Below are 13,819 nucleotides of genomic sequence, written 5' to 3'. Positions count from 1 at the left end.
GTTACAAGCATATGTGTTTAAAATTTATGGTTTTATTGTTAATTTATTTTTTATAATGGTAACATAAAGTTATGCCTGTTAATTTTGTGCAAGCACTTCTGCTTTTCAATGGAACCTATCCAAGGAAATTGACTAGCAATTTCCCTTTTTACCAATTTGTTGCTTTTTCATTCTGTTACTCTTCCACTCTATTGCTTTTCCACTCTATTACCATGCACATAGTAGTCAATTGTATCGTAGATTGCTTTAAGTTAAGGACTAGTTTCATCATTTTTTATCTTGTAATTGTTATACTGCTAATTTTTCTAATTATATTTAAATTATAGAAATAAAAAAAAATTAAAAATGGCTTATTTTCTAATACTGTTTTAAATTTTATGAGCAAGAAGCATTTCTGCAGCAGCAGAAATTAATGAATCAAACGTTGAATTTAAAAAAAAAAATTCTATATTTCTTTCAATTTTGAAAATGTCTCATGTAGGAAAAATTTGTTCAGATACGATGACGCTAGAAAATTTCTGCGTTGTTAAAACTGTGAAGTTTATATCACACGTATTTTTTGATTTATTAAATACTTACAGATCTTTAAGAAGCGAAGTACTTTTTCACCTCTGAGAATATCGATAAGATTTTCTCTGTCCACCTGAGTGACTGCAATCTGCACAAAATAAACAATCATGAAAATTAAATGAGAAAGTAAATCGTGGTTAGTTCAAAATATGCTTAACCGTTTATAATCTTAAATGATATTCAACTATAAAAATTCATGTTCTGTATTTACTTAATTCACAAGTTCTAATTTGAACATTTGCTTGAATTTCGATATTTTTTTTTAAATCAAAATAACGCAATTCTTTGAGGTATTAAAGAAAAATTTAAAATTTTTAGTTTCTATCTTTTCTTATATAAAATTTTTAGTCCTGAAAAAGCATTCTATTAAACAATATATACCAGTGAAAGAAATGGAATTTTCAGTTCAGTTGTTAATGGAAAATTCTATTATTGATTGAAATAAACAGTGCTTTTTTGCAGTTTCACATCATATAAAATAAATATTACTTTTCTGTAAAGTATTTGAGATTGAGAAATTACGTAATGTTGTTACAACAGGTTTTCTTTAACTAATTAGCGAAAAATTAGTTAGATATTTCGCTGCTAAGTTGATAAAATATTTAAAATAGTTGTTAAGACATTTAGAATATTAGAATACATATTTAGAATAATTGCTAAGATATTCAGGTTATTAGGATAGATATCTAGGTTAAAGCTAAAATATATTATTACCGAAAGACTAAAAGTAAAGATTAAAAGTAACGACTAAAAGAAAGATAAAAAGTATTTTAATTTTGAAACATAAAACGGTGTAATCTGAATAGCAATTGCAATAATAAAGTAAATTCTATACTCTTTATAACCTCTAGTTAAAGGTACTCATTCATGGCTTAAATGGCCACTTAAGATATGCTAAAACCTAATGCAATTGTAACATAAATTAGCATTAATAAATCTACGCAGTAAGACAAAATCCTGAAAAATTACGATAAGAAATTCAAGCACTCAGGACGTAAAATCCATTTTCATAGTAAAATCTTATATTATAATTTTTACAATATTATTTATTGAATTACAGAGATTCAGAAAATATTACTGTAAAAATTACAATAAAATTTTTTAAGGAAAAGGTGGATTTTACGGTAAAAAGTACTGGCACTATGAGTACCAGTATTTTTTACCGTAATATTTCAGGAACTTTTATTTTACCGAGCAATGGTGCATTTCAATTTTTGTTGAAACTTGATAAAGAGTCGATATTTTGACAGTTGACATAAAACTCTATATTTATTTGTATATAAATATATATTAAAGTTGTTCTTTTCCAAAAGGGGAATTTTATTTCATAAAAATGGGAAATAGATTTTTTTCCCGTTTGACGCATCGTGTGAGTTTTATGGGGACAAGTGTAAGTAATGGATGTTTTGTTTTTGGCTTCAACACACAATAAATACTTTTTTCAGGAAAAAAAAAAACATTTTTCTATTATTGATCATTCAGGCAAGAAAAAAATCTTACTGTATGGAATCAATTTAAAACCAATAATATTTTTTCAAACGACATATTTTTTACTAGAAATGCTTTGTACTAAAAAAATTGATGTTTTAAAAAATATCTTTATACTGGATAGTCAACTTTATTTTACTTTATGGAACATTTTATCTCATAGAAAAAAAAATAAAACTATTAACAACAACAGCAGACAAAAATATTTCACCTTGCAGCATTTGATCGCTTTGATAATCGTCCTTGAGTTTTGTATCTATCGATTCCTTCCAAAGTAAGCTACTTGATGAGGCCCCGACTTCATCTAAGCACGATGCTTTACTAGCTGGAAATAAAAAAAAGTAGAAAATTAAGATCTTGATTCTTTTCAAGTTGGAAATTAAAAAGAAAATAGAAAATAAAAATCATGATGTTTTACGAGCTAGAAATGAAAAAAAAAATTTAAAAAATTGAACAAAAATTTAAAATTAAAATTTTGATACTTTTACAAGTTGGAAATAAAAAAATAGAAAATTACAATCTTGATGCTTTACAAGCTGGGAATGAAAAAAGTAGAAAATTAAAATCACGATGCTTTACTAGCTGGAAATAACAAAAAAGAAAACGATCACGGTAGAAATATCATATGTCAAACAACAATCTAAATTCTCAGAAATGATCAGAACGTTTTTATTTGTTTTTGAAAATATTGTCAGGCGTAAGAGAATATTTTAATTAGCTTAAATAGGCAAATAGGTTAAGAGGAGTCCATTAAATCATTATATCCAAACTGAAATTATCCATTTATTAGAGAAAAAGGATAATGGTTTAGTTTGAATTAATAACTGTTCTCTGTTTTTTATGTATGCATTATATTAAAAGATTAAATATGCATTAAACTTATTATGTTATGAAGTAGTTTACTGTCTAATAATTACAGAAATATTACAAAATGAAGTAATATTACTCATATTTCATTACAATATTATGTAATATCTGCTTCAATATATTTAATATAGTTAATGCAAGTTATAAAGTACATAATTATTTCTTAACACGTTACATTTTTCTGAGAAATGTTATTATATAAAATAGAAAAGCATTTTTCTTTAAATTAAAAAGAATTTTTATTTCTAGATTTTAAATTTTATATATAAATATATAAATATAAAGAATTTGAAATTAAAAACGTTTTTAAATATGTAAAAGTGACTAAAAATAGAGATTAAGCAATAAATATACTTGTTAATAATAAGTTAGAGTGCGCAAAGTTTCCATTTGATATTATTAAATTTAGAGCCTCGATAGCTCAGTAGATAAGGCACTCAATTCTATTGTGAAAGATTGGAGTTCGACCAAAAGTAGTGATTTCAAGCCAACTCAGCTTCAGATATTTGGGCACCAGCTTATCTAGGAGGTAAAGGCACTGTGAGTGTCGTGCTGTCCACATTGCCGCAATCATGTTGTAAGTCATGAAATTGTGGAGCTTCAACTTCTATGCTCCTTCTGGTCCATAACGGAATGCGAATGATTTACTTTTATTACACAATATAAGTCAACTTATTTACGCTTGAGATATTTTTATAAAGTTTTTTAAGTTTTTGTGAAGTAGTATTTTGGAATAAATGCATCAACGTTCACACTTTAAATATTTCAATTATTTTAAAATAGGGAAAAGTTACGTTTTTTAACGTATGCTTAAAGATCTATTTATTTAACTAAAAATATAATCTTATTGCATCAATGACATTGTTGCAATGAGATAAGATAAGATACCACTCTTCATTTTCATGATTTTCTTTATTTCGAAGAAGGTATTGACTTCGATGAAACAATTAAATTTTTTGACAGTTAATTTGTAATTAACTAAATTCATTAAAATATTTAGCTGAGATGTGATTTTTTTTGAATTGAAAAATAAATATTGGCAATTAAGACGCATATTGGTAATTGAAATGCTAATTATGAAAATGCAAATAAACCACATTCGATAAAAAAATAGCGTGCGAAGTTCTTACCTTGAATGAAAAATTCTGGCATTTCGCCTGAAACAAAATAACCAAGACAATAAGAAAATAATTAAAAAAAACTAATACTATTCTAAAATTTTGGAATGCATACATTTGGAGTGTTACGTCAAAAATGTTTTTAAAGTTTCGCAGACACGAAACATTTCTTAAAATGAAACGTTTTCAATATATTAGGGTTTCGAAAAACAACATACTAAACCATGCCCAATTATAATAAAAAAATGGTCACTCTTCATTTAGTATATGGTCAATACGCTTTCATACAAGCCGATTCGAAAACAGCTGTTAACCACCATATTATTCTCCTACGATATTATTAAATATTTAAAAATGAATAAAGTTAGATTTTCTTTCATTTTAGACGTTTAAGAACACGCATTTTTGATGTAACAACAAGAAAGGGTAATTAATTACAATTATTTTTCTTCACAGAATGTATAATTTTTAATACTCAAATTTCAGATTTCATATGGTCCAAACAAAAACCAGATCTCACATGTTTTAACAACTCAAATCAAGGACAACTACTTGCAGAATAATGACATCATGCTGTATCTGTGTCTGATATGCATTCCCAAGAATGAAATTTAAATTGAAAAACTTCCCTAGCCACAATTTTACCTTGGCCCCAGTTGGGCTCAAAATTGGCTCAATACGGGTTCTATAAGAACATGCACCGAGGGATCAATATTGGCAAGTCAAGATTTTTCAATTTTGTTTTTAGAATAATCTATATAGGGCCTATATTGGCTAAATAAGGAATTAAAAATATCGAATAAATCTAATAATTCTGTCTAGAACCAAAATCAGAAAAAGAACTGCCTTTTGCACTCTTATTTAGCGAAGATTCGTGAATATTGGTCCAATGACGGCCAAGTTATTTTGCCTGCTAGGTTAAATTTGCCGATTAATATACACTGTTAGAATTTTCATTCTAATATCATGGCAAAACAAACGGTAGCAGGCTGTACATCCGATTAACTGTAAAGTTTACGGTAAAGAAATTTTTTTACCTTTGTGGTTTGGAGACCGTTTACAACTAGTATAGTTAAAAAGCCATGAATAAAAAACTATTCTAATTCGCCACTTACAGTTAGCATGGTTTTAAAATTGAAAAAAGAGATGTAGCTGGGCGTATGAGTTAGGGTTTTTGCTGGGTAATGGGCATTGGAGATAGGTTATGGTTTATTAACAGAAAAAAATTGTGGTGTCAATGCTGGGACTCGAACTTACGTTCTGTCGGTCATTAGATTGTCAGATTAGAAATCTCAGCAATTTGTACGTAAGTACTAGAAACTTAAGTGGCTCCATTAGGTGGACTTAGTTCGGGAGATAAAAGTTGCTTAACCGTATTAGGTGAAAGCAGTTAAATAACGGTTTTCCTCACAGTTAATAGTCTGAATACCATCTTATTTATGGTTATATGCAATTTCACTTTTGAATATAGTAAAATAACAATTAAACAAATTGTTATTCAACCATTTTTCAAAGAAATTTCTAACAATGTAATAGGCAAATAATTCAATAAATATTTGTTATACCACTATGCTGAGAACAATATATCTATCAATAGAATGGTGCCCTTGAACCCAATGTATATTTTTAAAACGTCCTTGCTGAAAAGAAATCTTGATAATTTACGGAAAAAATAATCTCTAAAAGTGTCATAACTTCCTACCATGAATTTATTATTTACCGTAAGAATTTGTTTAAAAAACAGAAAAGGTTTGCGTTAAATATTAAGTACTCATAGCCATGCCAATGTTTAACTGATTAAAAAGTCCCAGCATAAACACTTGTACAATTTTGATACAGATAGTGTTCGGTTTTAAAATCAGGTAGAATGTTTTAGGATAATGTAATATTAGCAAACAACACTATATCCCTTAATGAACATTAGTCTTAATTACTTTTTACTTATAAACTCCAAAAGTTAAATTGTACTTAAGAGACTACATTTTATAGGAATTTACCTTAAAAGTTTTAGGAATTACTTAGTTTTCATGTATTAAAATATGACTTACCAGGATAATGATACACATGGAAATCTGATCTAGGTGGACGAGGGGTTCTTTTTACAGTTGCATACAATGGTTCTTCCATTGCTGCCTGTACAGAAAAAAATGATCCATATTATTATTTAATGACATAAAATTACTCTATTTGAAAATTAAATATCAAGAATTAATTTTTTAAATTTGACGTAAGTAAATGTTGAGTTAAATTTTTTTAAAAAAAGTATCATGCTGTAACATAGTTTATAAAATTGCAATGTGTATAACTAAAAATAGTTGTCTAATCTGTGAGATCATTAAGGAATGGTGTAATTTAATATTGGCATCAGTTTTCTTAGTTTTAATAATGTATAGTTTAATATAAATGAACTCTATCAACAATGACTTTTTAATGATCTATTGATTATCATGCAAAATGATTTAAAATTTGAGTAAAAAAACTTATAAGAAGAACAGGGTACACATTGACAACTCAGAACCACACAAACAAATGCATTATTCTCGACTAACAATATACTATACATAACAGTATAAACAAAGGTTGTTAGGTACTTTCGACTAAGTATTACGATGTAGAATATAAATTCCTTGTGAAATGGACTGATTTTCAGGGATTTTCACATAGGTATTAAGATGTAGAATGTAAATTCTTCGTGAAGGAGAAGTAGTTTATGGATTTTCACGTAGGTATTAGGATATAGAATATAAATTTCTCCTGATAGACAAATATTTTTAGAGACTTTCACGTAAGTATTAAGATGTAGAATACAGAATTAAGATGTAGAATAAGTATTAAGATGTAGAATAAGTAATGAGGCTTTTTTTGTCGCCGTGTAAGAGAAATATATATATAGATTATATACATTTTTTATACTTAGATGTATGTTTTTTGCTTTTCCACTTCTGATAAATACAATTTTTTAAATATCCAAAAAAATATTTTGTTGTATTAGTAGACGCATAGGTTATAAGTAGGTATGAAAAATAAATTAAAATGCAAACTAAGAATGAAATTATTGTTTTTATTTATGAGTAAATTATTCGTATTATTTAAAAGCTTTATTTTTGAAGAACTTTTCTACTCTTTCGTACAAAATAATGCAAAAAGTTAATTATAAAACAATAGAAGAGAAACTAAGTAAATATTTTGGTCGTTCGCTAAAAGAGATTTCAATACCCTGAAGCCAGATTCGGGAAAAAATGTATTCATCATAAGAAAAGGAAGTAATCCAGAAAAAAAAACTTCACCTTTTTTCTTACTGAGACCACCAAAACAATTTGCAACATTAATTGAAGAGTTGCATGTGATCAAAATGTTATTTTAGTGATTTGTAGGAAATAATCTCTAAAGTTTTTCGTGAACAGAAAGCAATGTCAAATTCGTCTTGCCATTATTTCTTGTTTTCAAGCTTTAAAATAGACAAAATCTTTAAATCCTTAACTTTCATTTAAGCTATCTGAGTCAACGATTTCACATGTTCGGCTTTTTAATTTGCAGCCAAAAATGTTCTCTTAGTCAATTATAGTTTCCTAAGTCAACTTTTTTAAAGCCAACTAGTAATCATGATTTCGGACCACAAAACATGCAGCATTAACTCATAACATCAATGATAAAACCTTCATTTTAAGGTATTTGACATAAAAATAGGGTTTGGTTGTAATCCTGTGTGCATAAACGGATTCTGCCCGTATAAGAAAGACGGAGGTGGAAACTAGTTATCATGATTTTATCAATGCATGGTCTGGTTGCAATGCATGATTTTATCAATGCAAAAGATCTGGGTTGTTCTTTTATACCTCACTGTCAAATTCTTATTTGAAGGTATTTGTCAGAGAAGAAAAAAGCTCTTGGCTGTAGATATGAATATCCTGAGTGTATAAACGAACTCTACCTCTAGAAATAATCTAGCACACTACAGTTATATACTAATAACGTGAATTTGTGAAACTTTATCGTTCAGCTTAAAAAGTGGTCCTTGTTCATTAAATTATACGGTAAAGTAACGGTAAATTACATAATTTTGGCTGGGAAGACAACAACACTCAGGCCTTCATAAAATATGTCATAAAGGAAACCATGGAATATAACTTATTGGATTCATATTTCATTCATTCATTTGAATGCATTTGACAGAGAAAAAAAGATCTGGGTTGTAGATATGAATACTCTTGGGGCCTAAACGGGCTTTGCCGGTATAAACCAACACCTACTAGAAAAGAGCAGGCCTCAGCACGGGTTACCATAAATATCCTTATGTAGTCCAAACGTAATGACATCTTTCTTATTTTTCATCTACTGCGCAGTTAACTTCGTTACATCGGAATTGCTACTAAATTGATCCGTGCTGAGACCTTCCTTCTTCTAGGAGGTGTTGTATAGACACTCTAGTGCGCTACAGTTATACACTAATAACATACATTTTTAGAACTTTATCATTTAGCTTAAAAAGTACGCATTTTTCTTGAAATTATATGGTAAAGGGACAGTAAATGCGTATTTTTTGATAATTCAGACTACACGCGTTCGTAAAATATATCGCAAACGAAACCACATTATCAAAATTATTGGATTCATACTAATGGGATTATCTGCCTGATTAATTTTGTAAAATTGTTGGTTGAATTTTTATTTTGCATTCTAAAATAATAAATTACACTAAAAATAAAAAAAGCAACTTTTTTTGTTAAATTTTGTAGCTGAATGTAAGATTGTTTTGTATTAAAGGCACGCTAAATTCCTCTATAAAACTCCTCATTACTTTTGACGAGAGGTTTCAAATATTTGCCTAAGGAGATAAAATACCGCTGGAGTAATATTTCCATTTTACGGCATCAAATCAATTCACTTACATCATGTCTAAAATAAATAAAACTCTCAAGGTTATTTACCGACTGATAAATATATCAAAGACTTTTAATCGATTATAGTTAATCTTAAAGTAGTTAGAGAAAATTATCAGAAATAAAACTAATAAAGCTTTTAACTTCTTTAACGCTTGAGAACAACTTTTTAATTAATTAACGTAATGAGTCTAAATGGATCGAAGATTTTTGCACTTTTATTCATATTTTTTCCTAACACCGATCAAAAGTGGAGAAGGAATGTTATTGCTCGAAGCAGGTGCTATAATAAATTTCGATAACTATTTTTCCTTTAGTTTTATGAGTATAAAATTAAAAATTAAACTTACAAGATATGGACATTCTTAATTTCCTCTAGAAGTTTTATATGAACTCTGTTCATAAAAAAGATTCAGCTTTTAAAGGGAAAAAAAAGTCAATCAAAAAATTTCATACTTTAAAACTTGTTGGATTTAATTATACTCGTTGGATTTTCTATTGCTTTTACTATTTTTTATTCTATAATCTAAAAGCCTAAAATTTAAAGAATTTGATTTGAAATTTCAAAATTGGACTATATCGTTTAATTTTTATAGATCTAAAAATCTCCTACTTGATGCTTTAAAGTTAATCCCATTTTTTTATACCTTTCTTTGGAGTTTTATACCTTTGTATCTAGTGAATAAGCCTATGATTCCTTTCTTACAAAAAAGAAAAAAATCCTAGAACAAATGTCTCATTATTTAGAATTTATTTTGAAGAAAAAAGCTGGTTTAGTCTACGAAAATATATTATCTTTCCTGTGCATATAAGAGCGAAAGTTTGGAATATTCTCTAATAACACGAGAATGGGAGCACCTATTTGAAAAAATTTTTTCTCTGTAGTTTACAAATTTTTATGGGGCAATTTGTAAGCAATCACCACTTCCTGCCTTCATTTGTTTCGAGTGCAACATAGAAAATACAAAATTCTATTGTTGAAACCAATTGTGTAATTACTGCACATTGTTGGAATACCAAATACCATTATTAATCGCTACAGTAAGGAAATTACCGCAATTTTTGGTGTTTGTATAGAATCAAAAACATGGTAAATTTTGACATGTTTTGAACATGCTCTTTTTTTCAGCGTGATTAGTAACAGAAAAAAATATCTACAAACATGGATTTTTGTTTTCTCGAAGCGAATATTCAATTTTTCTGCAATGTAGCTTAGTTGTTGTTTTTTTTTCTTTTCTTTTTTTTAAATTTTTCTATTTTCGATGCTTATAAATGTCTACAAGAATATGTGATTTTCTTTCTTGTAGAAAAAAGTCGTATACTTGAAATTTGATTATTCAGGAGCTACTCGACCAATTTCACTCAAATTTTGTATTTTGCCATATAAAATCATATTCTTTAAAATGATGTGAAAAACTGTATACCTTAAAATTCAAACTATTTTTTTGACTAATATTAAATAAAATAAGAGAAAAATTATAAATATTTATTAAAAGTTAATTTTTTGCTTGGAATTATCTTTGGATAAAGGAGATATGATGAAATGTGAAGATTAATATTTTAAAATTAATATTGAAGGGTCCAAGCTTTGGACCGCTCTCCTAATCAAGCTATTGGGACCATATTTCTCAGATTGCGGTTACTGCCTATATTTTGGGGACTGGAAAACCGAATCTGTTGAAAAATGAGTATGTTTACTAAAAGAAAGTACGTTTTTGTGACTGATTTTGCTACTTAAAATATCGTCTGCACTAATTAATTAGCATATTTGAAGTTACCCTCTCGAGTCATTAAGAATAAATAGTAAAAGGTGAAGATCCTATATTTAAATAAAAGTTATTAAGGGTGGTCCGTTTTTCATATTGCGTACTGTACATTCTATAAAGCTTCTAAATGTCCAATACTTAATTACTTAATACTTAACTGTCCAATACTTAATACGTAATTATCTGCTATCGAAAAAATGCGTCTTTGTTAAAAAAAATAACAGAAAGGTACCATCTACGAAAAAAATTTTGATAAATTAAAATAAAAAGGAGAAAATAACAGAAATATACAGTTGCGGAACAACTGTTGCAGAAAATTGCATGTAATCTAAGAAAGTAAAGAATAATGCAACACTTAATACGTAATTATCTCCTATCGAAAAAATGTGTCTTTGTTAAAAAAAAACAACAGAAGGGTACCATCAACGAAAAGAATTGTGATAAATTAAAAAAAGAAGAAGAAAATAATAACAGAAATATACAGTTGCGGAACAACTGTTGCATAAATTGCATGTGATTCAAGAAAGTAAAGAATAATGCAACACTTAATACGTACTTATCTGCTATCGAAAAAATGTGTCTTTGTTAAAAAAAAACAACAGAAGGGTACCATCCACGAAAAGAATTGTGATAAATTAAAAAAAAGGAGAAAATAATAACAGAAATATACAGTTGCGGAACAACTGTTGCAAAAAATTGCATGTGATCTAAGAAAGTAAAGAATAATGCAACACTTAATACGTAATTATCTCCTATCGAAAAAATGTGTCTTTGTTAAAAAAAAAAAAACAACAGAAGGGTACCATCCACGAAAAGAATTGTGATAAATTAAAAAAAGAGAAGAAAATAATAACAGAAATATGCAGTTGTGGAACAACTGTTGCAAAAAATTGCATGTGATCTAAGAAAGTAAAGAATAATGCAACACCTAATACATAATTATCCGCTATCGAAAAAATGTGTCGTTGTTAAAAAAAACAACAGAAGGGTACCATCCACGAAAAGAATTGTGATAAATTAAAAAAAAGAAGAAAATAATAACAGAAATATACAGTTGCAGAACAACTGTTGCAAAAAATTGCATGTGATCTAAGAAAGTAAAGAATAATGCAACACTTAATACGTAATTATCTCCTATCGAAAAAATGTGTCTTTGTTAAAAAAAAAAAACAACAGAAGGGTACCATCCACGAAAAGAATTGTGATAAATTAAAAAAAAGAAGAAAATAATAACAGAAATATGCAGTTGTGGAACAACTGTTGCAAAAAATTGCATGTGATCTAAGAAAGTAAAGAATAATGCAACACCTAATACATAATTATCCGCTATCGAAAAAATGTGTCTTTGTTAAAAAAAACAACAGAAGGGTACCATCCACGAAAAGAATTGTGATAAATTTAAAAAAAGAAGAAAATAATAACAGAAATATACAGTTGCGGAACAACTGTTGCAAAAAATTGCGTGTGATCTAAGAAAGTAAAGAATAATGCAACACTTAATACATAATTATCTGCTATCGAAAAAATGTGTCTTTGTTAAAAAAAAAAAACAACAGAAGGGTACCATCCACGAAAAGAATTGTGATAAATTAAAAAAAAGAAGAAAATAATAACAGAAATATGCAGTTGCGGAACAACTGTTGCAAAAAATTGCATGTGATCTAAGAAAGTAAAGAATAAAACAATTACGAAAAAAAAAATTATTATCTGGAAAATTTTGTCGAATTCAGAAAAAAGTAATGGAAAAATACCACTAGTCAGAATAAAGACAGAATTGTTCAACAAGCTAATCAGATAATCTTAACATTACTTAATATTCATAGCCGTTTACCAAATCGAGGCTTCGTTTGTCTTGATACTTCTGTAATATCCCCAGAGAAATCCGTAATGCTAGTTCAGCGTTAGTAACAGAACTGGGTAAAAATACTTTCAGATTACCTGACTAGTGAATTCATTCTCACAGAATATAGATGATATCAGAGAGTAAAAATTTGAACTACAGCTTTTTTAGAAATTGTTTTACTTTCTTGATTTAGATATTTATAAATTTATCAAATCTTAAATGTAAATTATTTGAATTTCATAGCGAATCAGCAAATGGTAAGTTGGAGATAATTCCCTAAAATGGTGTGTGCATATTTAACCCACGAGTCAAAATGATTTAAGTATAAAATACAATTGAGTGGTATTAACTAATGTAGAATTAGTTAAAAAAATAATAAGTTTCAAACAAAGTCTTTTTTTTTTCATTTGCCGAGATAAAAAAAAAATTTATGCAAATTTGTAGAATTATGTTTTGACATGCACAGTACCGAACTAAATTTAAAAAGAGAAATTAGTTACATTCTTAAATAAAACAAAAAATACAAATTATTTTCTTTCTAATTTAAACTAATGGATAGAAAATACTTAACCGTAGTCTATTCCATGTTTTCTAAATATCAATATTAGAAATCAGGTTGCTATTTAGCAGAAAAATGACCTGATTTCCTAGGCATGTTTAGTTATTGTATGTTCAAAAAATATTTCCCTTGTGTAAGTTCCTAATGAATTAATATATGCAAGCATAAGCACTTTTTTTTGTTTTAAATAATGACTATTCATCTAAAATTGTTGAAAAATGTTTTTAGTTCTCTAGAGACTCTTTATATATATATATATATATATATATATATATATATATATATATATATATATATATATATATATATATATATATATATATATATATATATATATATATATATATATATATATATATATATCGCATTTATTTCCTTATTTCTTCGTATTTATCACACATTAAAGAGTACAGTTTTTTTCAAATCCAGGTAAACTTTAATTTTGTTACGATTAACATTGCGAAATGTAATCGTAACAAAACACTAACAGCAAAAGACAAGAATATAAAAATCACGTGAGTTGGAGTGAGAAGTGAGCAAACGGTGGAACTTCGCATTAAATTTAAATAATGCTCTAAGGAATATGTTGGTAATTATGTTATAACGTCATTTGTTATAATAGAAAAAAAATTATAAAATTTAATTACTTTTGTTTTAAGAAGAAATTTTTATATCACTACGTGAAACGAAGATATTTATAGCAAAAGACAAGAACACAACGTTCATGT

General features: G+C 27.5%; 1 protein-coding gene across 1 annotated transcript in view; it reads right to left on the bottom strand.

The window, feature by feature from the left end:
• Positions 1–13,819, bottom strand: part of LOC107457170 (cell adhesion molecule Dscam1-like) — a 269,534-nt gene that overhangs the window by 4,446 nt on the left and 251,269 nt on the right. The window contains exons 23-26 of the mRNA XM_087165950.1: positions 6,092–6,176; positions 4,056–4,082; positions 2,270–2,383; positions 580–658 (exon numbers count right to left, since the gene is read on the bottom strand). Of these exons, the coding sequence (XP_087022076.1) occupies positions 606–658; positions 2,270–2,383; positions 4,056–4,082; positions 6,092–6,176 (279 nt within the window). The 3' untranslated portion in view covers positions 580–605. The remainder of the gene's footprint in view (positions 1–579; positions 659–2,269; positions 2,384–4,055; positions 4,083–6,091; positions 6,177–13,819) is intronic.

This window comes from Parasteatoda tepidariorum, chromosome 6 (assembly GCF_982258835.1).
Source record: "Parasteatoda tepidariorum strain Cologne lab strain chromosome 6, Ptep-v5.0, whole genome shotgun sequence".
Taxonomy (NCBI): domain Eukaryota; kingdom Metazoa; phylum Arthropoda; class Arachnida; order Araneae; family Theridiidae; genus Parasteatoda; species Parasteatoda tepidariorum.
The sequence above is the reverse complement of the archived record's forward strand: the minus strand, read 5'-3'. Positions and strand labels throughout refer to the sequence as shown.